Source organism: Scyliorhinus canicula, chromosome 11 (assembly GCF_902713615.1).
Source record: "Scyliorhinus canicula chromosome 11, sScyCan1.1, whole genome shotgun sequence".
Lineage (NCBI taxonomy): Eukaryota > Metazoa > Chordata > Chondrichthyes > Carcharhiniformes > Scyliorhinidae > Scyliorhinus > Scyliorhinus canicula.
This window is the reverse complement of record NC_052156.1, coordinates 147,676,067-147,696,563: the sequence shown is the minus strand read 5'-3', so window position 1 is coordinate 147,696,563 and position 20,497 is coordinate 147,676,067. Positions and strand designations below refer to the sequence as shown.

The window sequence follows — 20,497 nt, the reverse complement described above, 5'->3', positions numbered from 1 at the left end:
TAAAGCCCAGTTTGGCAGAGTAATGTTTCAACAGAGCACTAAATTTGGGGAATTTGGTGAGTGGTGACATAAGGGTTTTGTAAAATCTAGCCAAATTTTTCATTTAGAATTTAACTTTAACTTTAATTTGTAGTTCCTTTCATAGTCTTAGTCAATGATAAACAAGCTGCTTGTTAGTGCCAGCTGCACAGCTGGTTGATTAGGTGATTATTTAGAGTTAGCTACCAGGTCATTCGGGTCTAACTCAGGTCTTTGCAATTTCTGCTGGTTAAATCCAGAAGCTTTTGCTAATGCATGATGGAGTGCTATATCAACAGAGTACTTAACTTGGAGAATTTGACGAGTGAGGGAAGAGGTTCTGTTCTGGTCTTTTACAAAACAAGAATAGTCTGAGTGAGGTAATCGGAGACAGCAAGATCTGGTGAGTAGCTGGCCAGTGTTTCCAAATAATAGTCCTCTAAGTAAAGGCTTGGCAGGGAATCCCATCCTGTGTCACGTGGGAGATCCTGGATGCTTCTCATGGCCTGGATAATCACATGCGTAGGAAGTGTTGCCAGCTAGAGTAGCTCACGTTCTGGGTTTCAGAGCTTGAGTGGCACCTGGAGTCATTATGGGGCATCCATGATATTGAGGGCCTTGTGTGTAACATGTGTCTGGAGGTGGTCATCTTGTAGCTTAAAATGTGTAGCTAGAGAGGGAATGGGTGAATGCTATAAGGACAAGGAGGACCAGGTGGGCAGGATGCATCTCACTTTCCAACCTGTATTCTGTTCTGAATACTCGTGCGAATGATGGTTTCTCTGGGTTGCGTAAGCAGAGCCAAATAAAACGCTTTTTTGCTGTTCGGAGGGATGATATAGTAGAAAGATTATTAAATGGAGCCATATGGGTAGAATTAAAGAACAAAAAAATTACAATCACACTACTGGTAGTGTAATGCAGTCCCAGACAGAGGGAGTTAGAAGAACAAATATGTAGGCAAATCTCCGAGGAGTGCAAAAATAATAGGGCAACAATCGTGGGGGAATTCAACAAAGGGTGCATAATTCTTAAAATACATTCAGCAGGACCTTTTAAGCCGGTACAGAGCAAGACCAACAAGTGACTGGGTGTTTTTTTTATTATTCATTCTTGGGATGTGGGCATCGCTGGCTGGTATTTGTTTTTTTTAAATAAATTTAGAGTACCCAATTCATTTTTTCCAATTAAGGGGCAATTTAGCGTGTTCAATCCACCTACCTTGCACGTCTTTGGGTTGTGGGGGCAAAACCCACGCAAACACGGGGAGAATGTGCAAACTCCACACGGACAGTGACCCAGAGCCGGGATCGAACCTGGGACCTCGGCGCCGTGAGACTGCAGGGCTACCACTGCGCCACCGTGCTGCCCTGGCTGGTATTTGTTGCCCATGAACAGAGTGCCTTACTAAGCCATTTCAGTTGCAGTTAAGAGTGAACCGCTGTGTGGACCTGGAGTTGCATGTAGGCCAGACCGGATAAGGATGGCAGATTTCCTTCCCTGAAGGACATTAATGAACCAGGTGAGTTTTTACAACAATCGGCAATGGTTTCATGGTCACCAATAGACTTTTAATTCCAGATTTTTTTTTATTGAATTCATATTTCACCATCTGCCATGGGATTTGAACCCAGGACCTCAGAGCATTAGTCTGGATCTCTGCATTACTAGTCCAGATACAATGCCACTATGCCACCCCCTCCCCCTTTTGGATTTGGTTTTAGGGAATGAAGCTGGGCAGGTGGAAGAATTATGGAAAAGGACAAAGATAGATCAGGAATAAAAGTTCCTGATTAGGGAAAAATTTATTTTACTCAGCGGAGATGGGATTGAGCTGAAGTGGACTGGAAACAACAACTTGAATGTAAATCGGTGCCAGTTCAATGGGAGACACTAAAGGAAGAGATCGCGGGTTCAGAGCAAGTATGTTCCTTGTTCTTTGTTCTTAAAAGAAAAAAATTATCTCAGCAGGGTTATTAAGAATCAATATTGTGAACAATCTCAGTCAACAGATTTTCAATATTCTCTCTGAGGCAAAGATCCTCTGCCCAACCCAAAGCGGGCAGCACGGTAGCATTGTGGATAGCACAATTGCTTCACAGCTCCAGGGTCCCAGGTTCGATTCCGGCTTGGGTCACTGTCTGTGTGGAGTCTGCACATCCTCCCCGTGTGTGCGTGGGTTTCCTCCGGGTGCTCCGGTTTCCTCCCACAGTCCAAAGAGGTGCAGGTTAGGTGGATTGGCCATGATAAATTGCCCTTAGTGTCCAAAATTGCCCTTAGTGTTGGGCGGGGTTACTGGGTTATGGGGATAGGGTGGAGGTGTTGACCTCTGATTCCATGTGACTTCACCTTTAGGACCAGTCTACCGTGAGGTACCTAGTCAAGGCCAAGGCTGGGCCTGGATCTCTGCATTACTAGTCCAGAGACAATACCACTATGGCGCTGCCTCCCCATTCTGGATTTGGTTTTAGGGAATGAAGCTGGGCCTAAACTGGGGGAAGGCCCATTTTAATAAGATCAGATATGATTGGCCAGAGTGGACTAGGAGCAAACACTTTCAGGTAAACCTGTGACAGAACAGCGGGGCGCATTCAAGAAGGAAATAGTGGAGTACAGAGCCAACATGTTCCAATCAACAAATCCAGTGAACCATGGATATCGAGGGATATACAGCATTGGATACGGAGAAAAGGGGCGGCTTATGGCAGATATCGAAGGCTCAAAACAGCAGACGTCCTGGAGGTGTAGAATGTGCAAGAGGGAACTTAGAAAGGAAATTAGGAGAGCAAAAAGGGGACATGAAAGGATATTGGCAGGTAAAATAAAGGACAATCCCAAGTTGTTTTACAGGTACATTGAGGGTAAAAGAATAACTAGGGAAAGAGAAGGGCCCATTGAGGACCACAGTGGTAATTTGTGTGTGGAGCCAGAGGATGTAGTTGGGTTCTAAATAAATCCGTTGTGTCAGTGTTCACTCATGAGAGGGGCAGTGTGGGTACAGAATCATGGAGAAGGACTGTAATAAAATTAAAGAGATTAACATAGAGGAGGTTCTGAGTGGTCTGGCAGGCTTACAAGTAGACAAATATCCAGGAACAGATGCAATGTATCCCAGGCTGTTGAGTGAGGCAAGGGAGGAAATAGCAGAGACTCTGGCTATAATTTTCAATTCCTCTCTGGCCACAGGAGAGGTGCCAGAGGATTGGAGGATAGCCAATGTGGTACCATTATTCAAGAATGGAGGAAGGGATAAACCAGGAAACTACAGGCCAGTCAGTCTGACCTCATTGGTGGGGAAACTAATGGGAGCAATTCTGTGAGACAGAATTAATCTGCATTTGGAGAGGCAGGGATTAATCAAGAACAGTCAGTGTGGTTTTGTTAAGGGGAGGTCATGTTTGAACAATTTGACTTAATTTTTCGAAGAGGTGACCAGGTGCGTAGATGAGGGAAATATATCTGGCAGAGTCCACTTGGACTTCAGCAAGGCCTTTGATAAGGCCCCACATGGGAGGCTGATAGTGAAGGTTAAGAGCCCTCGGGATCCAAGAAAATTTGGCAAATGGAATCCAGAATTGGCTGAGTGGCAGGAAGCAGAGGGTGATGGTTGAGGGTGTTTTTCTGACTGGGAGTCTGTGTCCAGTGGGGTCCCGCAGGGATCAGTGTTGGGGCCCTTGCTGTTTGTGGTTTATATAAATTATTTAGATATGAATATAGGCGGGTTGATCAGTTAGTTTGAGGATGATATGAAAATTAGTGGAGTGGTAAATAGTGAGGAGGATAGCCTTCGATTACAGAAGGATATAGACGGTATGGCAGATGGGCTGGTCAGTGGCAAATGAAATTCAATCTGGATAAGTGTGAGGTGAGGCACTTGGGCAGGACAAACAGGGCAAGAAAATAAATGATAACTGGCAGAACCCTGGGAAGCACCCAGGATCAGAGGGATCTTGGTGTCCATGTACACTGGTCCCTTAAGGTAACAGACCAGGTAGATACAGTGGTTAAGAAGGCATATTGAATACTTGCCTTTATTAGCCGAGGCATAGAGCTTAAGAGCAGGGAGGTTATGCTGGAATTCTATAAAACGGTGGTTAGGCCACAGATAGAGTATTGTGTGCAGTTCTGGAATCCACATTATAGGAGTGATGTGATAGCACTGGAAACAGTGCAGAGGAGATTTATCAGGATGTTGCCTAGGCTGGAGGGTTTTAGTTATGAAGAGATATTGGGTAGACTTCGATTGTTTTCCTTGGAGAAGAGGAGACTGAGGGGGAATATGAGTGAGATACATAAAATTATGAGGGGCATAGATAGAGGCAGGAAGAAACTTCTCCCCTTGGCGGAGGGGTCAATGACGGGGGCATAGACTTAAGGTGAGGGACAGGAGGTTTGGAGGGGATGTGAGGAAAAACCTTTTCACCCAGAGGGTGGTGGGAGCTTGGAACTCGCTGCCTGAAAGGGTGGTGGAGGCAGAGACCCTCATAGCATTTAAGAAGTATTTAGATGTGCACTTATGATTCCAAGGCAGACAAGGCTATGGGATAAGTGCAAGAAAATAGGATTAGAATAGTTGAAATGAAAAATGAAATGAAAATCGCTTATTGTCACAAGTAGGCTAGAAATGAAGTTACTGTGAAAAGCCCCTAGTCACCACATTCTGGCACCTGTTTGGGGAGGCTGGTACAGTAATTGAACCCGTGCTGCTGGCCTGCCTGGGTCTGCTTTAAAAGCCAGCTATTTAGTCCACTGTGCTAAACCAGCCAATTAGTTGGTTGTTTCTGACCGGCACATAAGCGATGAGCTGAAGGGCCTTTTCTGTGCTGTATGACTCTATGATTTTGAACACTTCTATTTAATCTCCTCTTAATCCCCTCTGCTCCAAAAATAACAACAGTTTCTACATTCTCTCTACATCCCTGCTATCATTGCCATATATGTATTGTGCACTCCCCCCAAAGCCTTTACATCTTTCCTAATGTTTGATGCCAGAATTGAACGCAATTGCTGAAATTTTAGGACTGTTCTTGCTGCGACGGCGATCTCTCCCCTCCCCCCCCCTCCCCCCCCCCCAGCCCACCCCCACGCGTGTTCCCTGGGACAGAGGGTGAGTACAACAGGAAAACCTGTTGACCAATAGCGGGGCTCCTCCGCAAAACATGCCAGGGTGGGCGGAGTCTCGCCTAATAATCTTGGTCAGTTCTAACCAGTGTTACAAAGATTCAGCACAGTTCCCTTGCTTTCGTACTCTGTGCCTTTCTGAGTAAAGCAAAGATTCCAAATATGACTTTTAACAACCTTCTCAACTTAACCTGCCACCTTTATATCCATCCACTCTCAGGTCTCTTCACTTTTTATTCATTCATGGGTTGCAGACATCATTGAGAATTACCCGTGCGAAAGTGATGGTGAGGCGCTTTCTTCAACCACGGTAGCTGATGTGATTATAGATACATTCACATTGATGTTAATATTATACCATTTCATTCATAACTCCTCATTCTTCTTACCAAAATGTAACACTTCACATTTCTCGGCATTAAATTTCACATGTCACGTGTCTGCCCATTTTATCAGTCTAACTCCTTCTGAAGTCAGTTACTATCCTCCTTAAGTGTTTGCTACGTTCCTGAGTATCTACCATAGAATCATAGTATGGTTACAACACAGGAGATCATTGGGCTCGTCATGTCCACACTGGCTTTCTGATATTTAACACGATTTGTCTTTCCCAAATCATTGCTGGCATTCCTTAATTCAGTGACTGTTCATTTTCTCTTGGATTATTATTATTTTTAAAAATATTCTTTTTAAAAATAAATTTAGAGTACCCAATTATTTTTTTCCAATTAAGGGGCAATTTAGCACGGGCAATCCACCTAACCTGCACATCTTTGGGTTGTGGGGGTGAGACACATGAGAACACGGGGAGAATGTGCAAACTTCAAACTGGGGCTGGGATTGAACCTGGGTCCTCCGCTCCGTGAGGCAGCCGTGTTGACCTTATTCCTAACGGTTTTCTCACCACTGAAGTTGAACTGGCAAGCCTGCAGTTGCCGAGTTTCACCTTGCATCCTTTCTCAAAAAAGGGGTGTAATATTGGTAATTCGGCAGTCCTCTGGGACCACCAGGAGAATTGGAAGATTATGGCCAGTGTCTCTGCAATGTCTGCCCTTGATTTCCCTCAGATGCTTCCTATCTGTTCCTGGTGACTTTCCTACTTCAAATACAATCAGTCTATCTAGCCCCTCCTCTTAGTCATTGTATTAGCCTATCCTGTGTCTTAACCACCTTTTCTTTCTTTATGGTTTTAGCAACATCGTCTTTCTTGGTAAAGGTCAATGCAAAGTACTTGTTTTGTACATCATATTTCCATTCATAGATCTCCTTTTCGGAGAACCCAAATCAGCCCCATCCCTCCTATTACCATTTATATATTCATAGAATACTTTTGGACTCCATTTTATGTTAGCTGCCTGTCTCTTCAAATAATCTCTCTTATTTCATTTTTCACTTCTCTAAATGTTCTATCTTCAGCCTGGTTCTCATTTGTTCCGTCAACATAACATCTGACATAAATTCCTTTGTCCACTTCAGCCTTCAGTTACTATCCCTTTTATTATACAGGGAGCTCTGGCTTTGGTTACCCGACCTTTCCCCCTATAGAAAAGTGCCTTGACTGTATGTGAACCATCTCCTCTTTAAAGTCAGCCCATTATTCATTTACAGTTTTGGCCTGCCTATCTATGATTCCAATTTATATGGGCAGAACTGTTTTCATTGCACTGCATTTGCTTCTCTTCCGATTAAGTATTTTTTTAAACTCTAGATGACCTCTTAACCTTTTAACTAGCCAACCTAAACCATATGGCACCATAATCATTGTTCTCGAAATGTTTCCCCAGAACCAGATCCAGCAATGCCTCCTTCCTCATTAGGTGGCAATATACTGATCAGCAGAATTCTGCCAAACACACTTCAAAAACCCTCCGTCCTTTACATTATATTTCAGTGAATATTTGGATAATTAAAGTTCCCTATTATTACTTGCACCTCTTTGCAATCTCCCTGCAAACTTCCTCTTCCATATCTTTCCCACAAGTTAATGGCCTATAGAATTCAATTTTTCCAATTCTCTTCCCGCACCTAGTGGTGCATTCAGGCAGACTTTCATCTGTTTCCATAGCTAGTAATTCCCGGAACAGGTCGCTAGTCCATCACCAAGGGCTTACAGTTACACTCCACATCAAGCGTGGCTGACCCGGAGGTCTGTCCTGTGCTTACCGCCAGCCCCTGGCCTGTTTGGAAGGATTTGCAGGTTGCCGCACTCAACCTGTTTGATCGCATTATGAACACACCTTCCTTGGCCACCATGACTTGGGGTGGGACCCGAAGCCGGAGCTTCTGGCTCAGAGGCAGGGATGCTACCCACTGCTCCACAAGAATTCCTGGCCCGTAGAACATGGTTATGTAATACTACCTGTATTGTTTCTTAATTGAAAACTTTGAAAATATGCCCTGCATAAGCAAATCCACGTCATTAATATATTTCACAAAAGATCAGTGGTCCTCATACTGATCCCTGGGGAAGATGACTGGATACTTCCATCGAGTCTGAAAGGCAACTTCCAACTCTACTTTTTTCCCTTAGAATCAATGCCACCACTGCCCCTTCAACCCCATGGGTTTATGGTTTGTCAACAGTTCAGGTGCTGTTGGGTATTCTGAAAGCTGTCCTTTTGTGAGTACACAAATGAAAACTGGCGTGGATCATGTTCACCCTTGTGCGACCGGCTGGTTTTTTGCAGATGGGTCACTGATTCTCAGCTGCCCTGCTTGCAAATCCAGAATACCCAGCCTGAAGCCAGATCCCGCCTTCAACCCCTTGCTTTCACTGAGTTCAGATTTGCGGGACGATGTCATTCTCAAAGCAAGAGCGGGCTGGAGACAGCGCTCCAACACTGTCCCTCTTATCCATTGAGAGCGAAGGGAAACTGAAATCCCACCACGATTCCCTGCACGTTCTCATAATACTGAAGCTCAGAGCTAAACACAGTGTTAAAAGTGAATGGGTTTCTCACACTGATCTCTGCTGGCGTGATACGCCTGCTTGTAGGCCGCTGTTTGACCGTCGCAGCTCGGGAGTCTGCTGCCACATTCTCCGTCCGGGCTGAGCGATCAGCTGCTGCAAGGATCTCATCCAATTTTTCTATAACAAAATTAGAACATTGCATAAGAAAGAGTAGGGTGTCACATCAGAGAGGAGAGAATGTTCCATCAGAGGGAAGAAGATATTGCAGAAGATACCACATTACGTCAGAGAAGATAGGATATTGTGTTTGAAAGGAGAGAATATTATATCAGCGAAGAAAGGATATTAAATCAGGAGAACAAGGTTTTTCACCAGAAAAGACAAGGTATGGCATACTTTCTTCTTTGATATAATATCCTGGGTTGTGGAGTCAAGTTTCATTCTAGAAACCTGAGCGCATTATCTAGCTTGGCTGTTGAGTGCAGGACTAATGGAATGCTGCACTGCAGGAGGTGACATCTTTCAAATGAGATATTAACCAGAAAGTGTTGTCTGAGGCAAATGTAAAAGATCCCATGGCTTTGTTGAAAAAGGAACAGAGGAGTTTTCCTGGTCTTCTGGTCAATATATATCTTAACACCTAAAACAGATTATCTGGTCAAAATCTCACTGTTGCTGGTGGGATAGAGATGTGTGCAAGTTGGTAAGCGGGTGCCAACATTTCAACACTTGAAAGTGACTAAAATGACTTCATTGGTTGTGGCACTTTTGGGATGTCCTGAAGGTGAGAATGCACCGTAGTTACTCTTCCTTCTTTTGGTACAGAGCAGGCTCGAGGGGCCGAATGGCTTATTACTGCTTCTACTTTCTATTTATGTTTCTATTTTCTATGTAAAGGGATAAGAATTATTTCCTCCAGTCAGTGAGTTGGTCACTAGAGGGCATCAATGAAAGACTTCGCAATAGAAGAACAAAGGGTGAAGTTAGTATTTTTGCGCAGAGGGTTGTGGGGACATGGATTGCTTGATTAGAGAGCTTGGGAGAGTGGAATCTGGAAAATGTTCTAAATAAAAAGAGAATAAATATTTGTAACAAGAAATCACAAAGGAGTCTGGAGGCGATAGCATGTTCGGAGAGCTGACAAACTTGTGATGGCCTCTTTTTGAGCAATAGGATTAATCAGCCTTGACACAAATTGGACACAAGGGGTGGGGTTTTCTGGGACCCGTCCACCACTGGGATTGTCCGGTCCCGCCTAAAGATTAATGGACTTTCGGCTGGCTCCCTGTATTTTCTCCGAATGAAATACTCTGGACTGACCATACCATCCTCTTCCAAAAAGTCTTGCTCTTGGATGCTCATTTCAGCAGGTCAGATTCATGTTGCATAAAATCAGCTCCCAGTGTTGAAGTTTCACAAAGAAGAAGCTGTGATACCGAGGTAGATATTGCCCGCATATTGCTGAAAGTTTTGTGCTTTGAATATGACGCGCAGCAGGCAAGGAACAAGTGTCTCCACTCCATTAAACCCACTAATTAAAGTTGCTAATTAAAGCTGTTTTTCACAGTGATAATGTGCTGATTAGATTCAAGAAGCACATGTCAGGCATTTAGACTGATGTAAACCACTCTCTGCAAAACTGCAATGACTCACTGCTTCTCCCAACACCATCACATCAAACACTCCCAAGGAAGATACAGCACATGTTAGATAGAGAGTAAAGCTCACTCTACACCATCCCATTAAATACTCTAATTAAGTAACTACCCCATTGTTTAGCTCTGAACTCCAGCCCCCTCCAGTCCAACATCAACGGACTATCTGGTCAGTTCAGTTGTATTCCTTTTCCCCACAACCTCCAAGGCATGTTGCTTCTGAGCTAACTTTTAAGTAACATAGAAGTTAAATGGAAAAGACCATCAACCAGTCCCCTTGCCCGACTCTTTCACCAATACTTTCCTCAATTGCGTTTTTAACCAAGGAAAAATCTATTCAGCTCCTTCCTGAATTTGCTGACACTGTCACCTGCCACTGTGATGCTGGTGTTGGGCTGGGGTGGGCACAGTAAGAAGTCTGACAACACTAGGTTAAAATCCAACAAGTTTGTTTTGAATCACTAGCTTTCGGAGCGCAGCTCCGTCATCAGTTGAGTGGCAAAACCTGCCACTGTGTGCTTGGACTGCTGTGCCACATATTGGTCACTCTCTGGAGGGATTCAATACCCCCCAGAAAATCACATCTGATTGGCCAGCAGCTCTAAGGGTCAGGATTTCCTTCCCCAGGGTCTATGATCCCGATGAAGACCTGCCACTGCTCGGTTAAGTGTTTGGCACACAATTTGGTGGGGTTTTGTAAAATATAAATTTAGTGCACCCAATTATTTTTTTCCAAATCGGGGCAATTTAACATGACCAATCCACCTACCCTGCACACCTTTGGGTTGTTTGGGCGAAACCCATGCAAACATGGGGACAGTGTCCCAATCCCGGGATCGAACCTGGGACCTCGGCGCCGTGAGGCAGCAATGCTAACCACTGCACCACCGTGCTGCCCTCTGGTGGGCCTTCCTAAAAGGATGCGACGCGGGGCTCCCGGCGGCACATCCACCGGCACTCCCGCCGCCTCCATTAAATACCTCTGCGTGAGGTAGTTAAATCCTTACTGTCTGCTCACCTTCGCTCAGCTAAGCCCCCAGATTCCCAGCTTATGACTGAATTGGATTACCTTTATCTCTCCGGCAACTTATGAACTAGAGGAGGCCATTCAACTCCTTGACCTGGATCCACCAGATAGATTGTAGCTGATCTGTACCTCGCCTCCACTTACCCACCTGAGCTCCCTATCCCTCAATACACCTACCCAACAAGAGTTTATTGACACAAAAACAGAGAATGCTGAACAGGTCCAGCAGCATCTGTAGGGCGAGAATCCATTGATCTTGGCCTTGAAACCCCCATTGATTTAGCACTTTGGATCCTTTCAGGGGAGAAAGTTCCAATTCTCACCCCCCCCAAAAAGAAGTGCCTCATTTGCCATAAGTCACAGCAGATTCTAACTAACAAAGCAAGATTGGACAGTGAGATCTAGCGAACCATTGATCATGATCAAGAAAGAAAGAATTGCACACAGAAAGCTCCCACAAGCAGCAATATGATAACGATGAGATACTCTGTTTGTGATGCTGATTGCAGGATAAATATTGGCCAAGACACCAGGGATAAACTCCCCTGCTCTTCTCTAAGATAGTGATATGCGATCTTTTACCTCTGCATGAGAGGGCAGAAGAGTAAGAAGAGTAATAAAGATTATTATTAATAAGAGCGCTTTGTTGAGTGCCCCATCCAAAAGACGGCATTTGTGAGAGTGCAGCACTCCAGTACTGCACTGAAATGTAATTTTTGAAATACTTGCATTTATATAGATCCTTTTATGACTTCAGGGTGTCCCAAAATGCATTACAGCCAATTAAATGTCCTCAAAGTGTAGTTACTGTTGTAGGGTGAGAAATGTGACAGCTAATTTGTACACAGCAAGGTCTCACAAACAGCAATGTGATAATAATCTGATCATCTGTTTTACAATGATGTAGATTGGCTCGGACACCAGGAAGATCCTGCCCCTCCTCTTCAATGATGCCATGGGATCGTTCACAACCACAAGAGAGGACCAGCTAAGCCTCAGCTCAACTTCCCAGCCAGAGAATGACACAATGGGCTATTCCCTTGCTCAGTGTTCTACAGCAGGAGGCACAGCACAATTTCTAATTGATTTTCTCTCTCCCCAGCTTAGGGCATCATGACTATTTGAAACAAACCTATGAGGACGTCCACAGGGGATCAGTTAACAGCATGGGCCTGATATTGAAGCTGGGACCTTCGAGGTCTCTATGGTTGAGTCACACTGGGCAGTGCCCTGGAGCAGGACCTTCCCCGCAGGCTTCAGGATGCTGATGTTAGAATCAAATGGAGGTCAGAAGATTGCGCCTGTGGGAGACAGTCATCAGGGTGTTATTTTTCCTGAATCGACCAGAGGGCAGGCTCCAATTGAGGATGCTACGCGGGATCTCAATGCTGGAGGACCACCTTGAAGAAGCACCAGGCTGCATTTTCAAGTGAGTGTAAGAGAGGGCACTCCAATTGTTTTAAAAAAAATAAAATCAGCGGCCGGTGTCTTCCCGGAGCAGCATAAGTCTACAGGCAGGTGGGGAGGGCCTCAAAGCCTAACTGGAGTGCTGGACCTCCAGGTAGCTGTCAGGAGGCCACAGTTTCAGGAATCTGCACTGTTCCCTAGCACCCACAGGTGCCCGGAGGCCGACTGAAAACCTACAGTCAGCCTTTGACAATAGGCCTTAACAGGCTACTAAAATAAAAGCAAAATACTGCGGATGCTGGAAATTAGAAATAAAAACGGAAAATGCTGGAAAAACTCAGCAGGTCTAACAGGGCCAATGATTCACTGCTGTATCTATGCCCAGTAAATTCCAAAGGTCCAAAACAGCCCTCATAAAAGTCACAAGTGGCATACTCTGCACCACGAGAAAGATAAAGTATCCCCCCTCATCCTTCTCAACTTGTCTGCCGCCTCTGACACGGTGGTTGGCCATTTCATCCTCCCCCAACGCTGCTGCACTGTTGTCTAGCTGGGTGGGACTGAATTCACCTGGTCGCGTTCTTATCTCTCTAGTCATTGTCACAAGGCAGTGGAGACTGGGTCACTGAATATCTTTGAGGCTGAGTTGGACAGATTTTTGATCAACAGGGGAGTTGATTGTTTTGGGGGCGGGCAGGAAAGTGGAGTTGTGGCTACAATCAGATTAGCCATGATCTTATTGAATGGTGGAGCAGGCTTGATGGACCAAATGGCCCGCTCCCATTCCGGTTTCTGATGATATTACCACATGCAAACTCAGTAACAGGGTGATGTCTCATCATAAGAAGCAGGAGTAGGCCATTCAGACATTTGAGCCAGATCTGCCATTCGATAAGGTGACCTTCTTTTATCTCAACTCCACTGTCTCCATATTCCTTGATTCCCTTAGTATCCAAAGGTCCGTCAACTTTGCTCTTGAATGTATTCAATGACTGAGCAATTCAAAATTCAGTACCTGGCCACTGCCCCAGCACTGAGTACCTGCTCAGTAACTGGCCACTGCCCCAGCACTGAGTGCCTGCTCAGTAACTGGGTCACTGCCCCAGCACTGAGTACCTGCTCAGTAACTGGGCACTGCCCCAGCACTGAGTACCTGCTCAGTAACTGGGCCACTGCCCCAGCACTGAGTACCTGCTCAGTAACTGGGCCACTGTCCCAGCACTGAGTACCTGCTCAGTAACTGGGCCACTGCCCCAGCACTGAGTACCTGCTCAGTAACTGGGCACTGCCCCAGCACTGAGTACCTGCTCAGTAACTGGGCACTGCCCCAGCACTGAGTACCTGCTCAGTAACAGGCCACTGCCCCAGCACTGAGTGCCTGCTCAGTAACTGGGTCACTGCCCCAGCACTGAGTACCTGCTCAGTAACTGGGCACTGCCCCAGCACTGAGTACCTGCTCAGTAACTGGGCCACTGCCCCAGCACTGAGTACCTGCTCAGTAACTGGCCACTGCCCCAGCACTGAGTGCCTGCTCAGTAACTGGGTCACTGCCCCAGCACTGAGTACCTGCTCAGTAACTGGGCCACTGTCCCAGCACTGAGTACCTGCTCAGTAACTGGCCACTGCCCCAGCACTGAGTACCTGCTCAGTAACTGGCCACTGCCCCAGCACTGAGTACCTGCTCAGTAACTGGGCACTGCCCCAGCACTGAGTACCTGCTCAGTAACTGGGCCACTGTCCCAGCACTGAGTACCTGCTCAGTAACTGCCCACTGTCCCAGCACTGAGTACCTGCTCAGTAACTGGGCACTGCCCCAGCACTGAGTACCTGCTCAGTAACTGGGTCACTGCCCCAGCACTGAGTACCTGCTCAGTAACTGGGTCACTGCCCCAGCACTGAGTACCTGCTCAGTAACTGGCCACTGTCCCAGCACTGAGTACCTGCTCAGTAACTGGGCACTGCCCCAGCACTGAGTACCTGCTCAGTAACTGGGCCACTGCCCCAGCACTGGGTACCTGCTCAGTAACTGGCCACTGCCCCAGCACTGAGTACCTGTTCAGTAACTGGGCACTTTCCCAGCACTGAGTACCTGCTCAGTAACTGGGCACTGCCCCAGCACTGAGTTCCTGCTCAGTAACTGGGCACTGCCCCAGCACTGAGTACCTGCTCAGTAACTGGGCCACTGCCCCAGCACTGAGTACCTGCTCAGTAACTGGGTCACTGCCCCAGCACTGAGTACCTGCTCAGTAACTGGGTCACTGCCCCAGCACTGAGTACCTGCTCAGTAACTGGGCCACTGCCCCAGCACTGAGTACCTGCTCAGTAACTGGGTCACTGCCCCAGCACTGAGTACCTGCTCAGTAACTGGGCCACTGCCCCAGCACTGAGTACCTGCTCAGTAACTGGGCACTGCCCCAGCACTGAGTACCTGCTCAGTAACTGGGCACTGTCCCAGCACTGAGTACCTGCTCAGTAACTGGCCACTGCCCCAGCACTGAGTATCTGCTCAGTAACTGGCCACTGCCCCAGCACTGAGTACCTGCTCAGTAACTGGGCCACTGCCCCAGCACTGAGTACCTGCTCAGTAACTGGGCCACTGCCCCAGCACTGAGTACCTGCTCAGTAACTGGGCACTGCCCCAGCACTGAGTACCTGCTCAGTAACTGGGCACTGCCCCAGCACTGAGCACCTGCTCAGTAACTGGGCACTGCCCCAGCACTGAGTACCTGTCAGTAACTGGCCACTGTCCCAGCACTGAGTACCTGCTCAGTAACTGGGCACTGCCCCAGCACTGAGTACCTGCTCAGTAACTGGGCACTGCCCCAGCACTGAGTACCTGCTCAGTAACTGGCCACTGCCCCAGCACTGAGTACCTGCTCAGTAACTGGGCACTGCCCCAGCACTGAGTACCTGCTCAGTAACTGGCCACTGCCCCAGCACTGAGTACCTGCTCAGTAACTGGGCACTGCCCCAGCACTGAGTACCTGCTCAGTAACTGGGCACTGCCCCAGCACTGAGTGCCTGCTCAGTAACTGGGCACTGCCCCAGCACTGAGTACCTGCTCAGTAACTGGGCACTGCCCCAGCACTGAGTACCGGCTCAGTAACTGGGCACTGCCCCAGCACTGAGTACCTGCTCAGTAACTGGGCACTGCCCCAGCACTGAGTACCTGCTCAGTAACTGGGCACTGCCCCAGCACTGAGTACCTGCTCAGTAACTGGCCACTGCCCCAGCATTGAGTACCTGCTCAGTAACTGGGCACTGCCCCAGCACTGAGTACCTGCTCAGTAACTGGCCACTGCCCCAGCACTGAGTACCTGCTCAGTAACTGGGCACTGACCCAGCACTGAGTACCTGCTAAGTAACTGGGCACTGCCCCAGCACTGAGTACCTGCTCAGTAACTGGGTCACTGCCTCAGCACTGAGTACCTGCTCAGTAACTGGGCCACTGCCCCAGCACTGAGTACCTGCTCAGTAACTGGGCCACTGTCCCAGCACTGAGTACCTGCTCAGTAACTGGGCACTGACCCAGCACTGAGTACCTGCTCAGTAACTGGGCCACTGCCCCAGCACTGAGTACCTGCTCAGTAATTGGCCACTGTCCCAGCACTGAGTACCTGCTCAGTAACTGGCCACTGCCCCAGCACTGAGTACCTGCTCAGTAACTGGCCACTGCCCCAGCACTGAGTACCTGCTCAGTAACTGGGCACTGCCCCAGCACTGAGTACCTGCTCAGTAACTGGGCCACTGCCCCAGCACTGAGTACCTGCTCAGTAACTGGGCACTGCCCCAACACTGAGTACCTGCTAAGTAACTTGGCACTGCCCCAGCACTGAGTACCTGCTCAGTAACTGGGTCACTGCCTCAGCACTGAGTACCTGCTCAGTAACTGGGCACTGCCCCAGCACTGAGTACCTGCTCAGTAACTGGCCACTGTCCCAGCACTGAGTACCTGCTCAGTAACTGGCCACTGTCCCAGCACTGAGTACCTGCTCAGTAACTGGCCACTGTCCCAGCACTGAGTACCTGCTCAGTAACTGGGCACTGTCCCAGCACTGAGTACCTGTCAGTAACTGGGCACTGTCCCAGCACTGAGTACCTGCTCAGTAACTGGCCACTGCCCCAGCACTGAGTACCTGCTCAGTAACTGGCCACTGCCCCAACACTGAGTAACTGCTCAGTAACTGGGCCACTGTCCCAGCACTGAGTACCTGCTCAGTAACTGGGCACTGCCCCAGCACTGAGTACCTGCTCAGTAACTGGGCACTGCCCCAGCACTGAGTACCTGCTCAGTAACTGGGCCACTGCCCCAGCACTGAGTACCTGTCAGTAACTGGGCCACTGCCCCAGCACTGAGTACCTGCTCAGTAACTGGGCCACTGCCCCAGCACTGAGTACCTGTCAGTAACTGGGCCACTGCCCCAGCACTGAGTACCTGCTCAGTAACTGGGCCACTGCCCCAGCACTGAGTACCTGTCAGTAACTAGGCACTGCCCCAGCACTGAGTACCTGCTCAGTAACTGGGCACTGTCCCAGCACTGAGTACCTGCTCAGTAACTGGCCACTGCCCCAGCACTGAGTACCTGCTCAGTAACTGGGCCACTGCCCCAGCACTGAGTACCTGCTCAGTAACTGGGCCACTGTCCCAGCACTGAGTACCTGCTCAGTAACTGGCCACTGTCCCACTGTAAGAACGCAACAACTGAAGGAATAGGAGCAGAAGTGTACCATTTGGACCTCCACGCCTACTTCTGCCATTCAATAGGATAACAGCTGATCTCTACCTCCTCTCCACACTCACTCACGATTCTCATATTCTCTGACCTGGCCGCATTTCACTCAGGCGAGAGCACAATGTGGTCGGGAGAGACCGGGGTGGCCTCCCACAGGCTTCCCGGCAGTCTTTATGCCTCGCGGGATGTACGCAAGTCCCACGAGGCGTCAAAATCAGAAACCCGCCCAAAAGGGACGTGACCAAACGGCACACGCCTAAGTAGGTTTGAAACTTACCCGGGCTCTACCCGCCTCCCGGGTTCTGCCAGCCTCCCCAGCGAGGTGCAGGATTGGCTTTGTTCAGTTCTGGTCCACACAAATGTGGATGAGGCAGAACAGCACCCGGGGGGGGGGGGGGGGGGGGGGGGGCTCTCCTGGTCCATTGCAGGCCCTTGGGTGGTCAGGGATAGGGCAGTGTGGCCCCCTGGCCCTCCCCCTGGAATGGGGACACCTTGGCATTGTCACCCTGGAGCGGGAGTACATGCCGCCCACTGGGATACTCCAGGGCTCCCATGACTATTGGGCACCACGGGGGCATCGCCACCATCGGAATGATGTTTTGGTTTGATTGCTTAAGTTTCCTTTGAGGTTTTGACTTTTTGTTACAATGCCCCACCAAGGGCTGTCCTGCTCTTTAATTTTATTGATCATTTGCTTTTTAAAAAATAGTATAAAGACTGAGTTAGCAGTTAGAAGGCAGGGATCTGTAATTCTGCATCCTGTGAATAAACCCACTACCAAATAAAAGATTTGTGTCATGTTTTGTACTTCATCTTCTGCCTTGGATCCATTTAACATTGTAGCAGAGGATAGTTGCTTGAACATGAAGTTTGGAATTGAGAAAAACAATTTTCGACAGAAGAATTTATTTGGAGCTACTTTTCAGAAGAGTGGCTGAAATTAAGTGTGAAGTGTCAGGGTATGAATTCCCACGGATATTGTCTGAATTTCCCTCGAATCCCTACAGTGCAGAAGGAGGCCATTCAGCCCATCAAGTCTGCAACCACCCTCTGAAAGAGTACTCTACCTAGACCCGCTCCCCTGCCCTATCCCGTAACCCAATACATTTATTATGGTCAATCCATCTAACCTGCACACCTGAACCTTATGATCAATGGAAAATTAAATAGCTATATTTACCAAACTGTTGTTTCCTGACAAAAGCAGGATCTGGTGAAAGGATTCTTGGAACTGGAGGCTCATCAGTTGGGCAATGAGGAAGGTTTGGATATTCTCATCAGATTTATATGAAAGATGATCTATTAAATGCATTCGAGGCGTGTTCAGACTTTGATAAATTTGGAAAGGCAAACAATTATTCCACAGAGGAGTACATCATGGAAATTAAAAGACTGGGGCGGCATGGTGGAACAGTGGTTAGCACTGCTGCCTCACAGTGCCAGCGGCCCAGGTTCAATTCCGGCCTTGGGTGCCTGTCTGTGGGGAGTCTGCACGTTCTCAGTGTGTTTGCGTGGGTTTCCTCTGGGGGCTCTGGTTTCCTCCCACAGTCCAAAGATGCGCAAGTTAGGTGGGGCTACAAAGATAGGGCGAGGGAGTGTGCCCAGTTAGGGTGCTCTTTAAGAGGTTTGGTGCAGACCTGATGGGCAGAACAACCTCCTTGTGCATTGCAGGAATTCGATACATAAGATTGCGGAAATTCTATATTGAAATTCCTGGATCAGTGCTTGCTTTCAAATTGCTGCGTTGTGCACAACGGAGAGGCTCCTAATTCTACCTGGTGTTAGATTGTCAAAATGCCACAAACATTAAATCCCCCGCCTTTTGTGACACTCCTGAATGTTCCATTTGTGCCATGTAGGTCAGTAGAAATGACTGCTTTCCCAAGAATTTCTTTGGAATCAGGTGTCTGAGGCGTTAATAACTTCCTGGTTCCCTAGCATTGAATTTGGGGAGTACCCGAATGATGCGCTGGGGAATCCTCTCGGATGTTCCTACATAAGGGATTACCCAGAACTGCTAACTTCCTCTGGATCATTGCTCTGGGCTGGGAAGCATCCAACAGAAGTGATTTAAATTTCTAACTTTGGATGGTTCTGCCAGTTTTACCCTGATAGTTACTCCAAAATAGTTAGAAGGAAAAAAAATCTCTTCTAACTCCAGACCCAGCCTCGCATGGGAAACCGCGTACACACAACCTCCCAGGGGACCCACCACGCCTACCCCCTCGTGATCCATCACTGCCTCCCCCACAATGACCCAATACCTCCAGCCCCTGGTCTGACCCAAACCACCAACCCCGTCGGTGCAATCCAACCCGGCTCCCATCCCCCACTCCGGTCTGAACACCTACTCCCAGACTGATCCCCCGTCCTGATTCAACCCCCACGCCGCTCCTACTCCCCACTCCGGTACAACCTCCACTCCTGGTCTGACCTAAACCCCACCCCCTTTGAACTGACACCCTCTTCCCAGTCCAAACCCCCCCCCCCCCCCCCACTTCCTGGTCTGACACCCCTCTTGGTCTGACCTCAACCCCACAGGTCCAACTCCTCCCCTCCAGTCTGACCACACCCTCCTCACGCCGACCCTCACCCCACCCTCATCCCCTCTGGTCCAAACCCCTCACTTCCCCCTCTGGTCTGACCCCCCTCTCCCTCCAGTCCGACTGTACTCCCTTTAGGTCTGATCCCCCCAGCCCACCCAACCTACTTACCCCCTCTATTTGGCGATGTTGTGGGGGACACAGCAAGCCACCACAATGTGGGGGTCTCTCCTAGCGCTATATTGGAGGGTCCCTCCAGTGCGGTCCAAGCACCTGAATTGAGCACCTGAACCACATCTTCAGGACGCCGATGCACCACCCTGGTCGCGGCATGGGCGTTGTTGTAGCGGGTCTCTGCGGTCGGTCTGTGGCTTCCTGATTGGCATAATCAGCCACAACCTCAGCGGATAACCCCTGTCACCCAAGAGCCAACCCCTCACCTGGGGGTGCACCTCGAAGGTGTTGGGAACCGTCAAGTGTGCCAGGATGAAGGCGTCACGCATGGTTGCACCTCTGGGAACATGTCCTACCTCCTCTCTCTCCCTCAGCAGCCACAGCCTGTTTCCCAGTTTTAAATACCATAAGTGAACTTCGCCATTGTTAATTGCTCCTGGTGGAGACGGAGCATTGCGGGAGACCCAGAGAAAACGGGGCAGGCCAGCTGATGATATACCAACGGTGTTTACTGTACAATTTGCATGCCCATGCCAGCATAGAACACATTCACCCTGCTGTCGAGGCACCAGAGCATGGCATTCTGTTGGGTGCCCGGCACCGGCCTCGATTTCCGACTGACACGCGATCTCCGCCCAGTTGGGTTTCGCGATTCCGGCACCACTGGATGGAGAATCCCACCCTTGGTGCCTATTCTGAAGTGTCATATTGGGGACAACCAGCCTTATGTATATGTGTGGGAAGAGGTATTTCCTGATGAAACATCTAAGGCTCAAGCGAGACAAGTGGCTCGGGTGTCGAAGAGAAACTCGATGAACAAGATGTCAGAGTGGACTCCGACAAGGCATAAAGAAGTGCTCTTGAAGGTTTTTATAGCTCTCTTGGCCACATATTTGTGGCAATGGACA

General features: G+C 48.5%; 1 protein-coding gene across 1 annotated transcript in view; it reads right to left on the bottom strand.

The window, feature by feature from the left end:
- Positions 1-20,497, bottom strand: part of shank3a (SH3 and multiple ankyrin repeat domains 3a) — a 1,085,379-nt gene that overhangs the window by 67,167 nt on the left and 997,715 nt on the right. Inside the window, exon 22 of the mRNA XM_038811689.1 lies at positions 8,100-8,227. Within this exon, the coding sequence (XP_038667617.1) occupies positions 8,100-8,227 (128 nt within the window). The remainder of the gene's footprint in view (positions 1-8,099; positions 8,228-20,497) is intronic.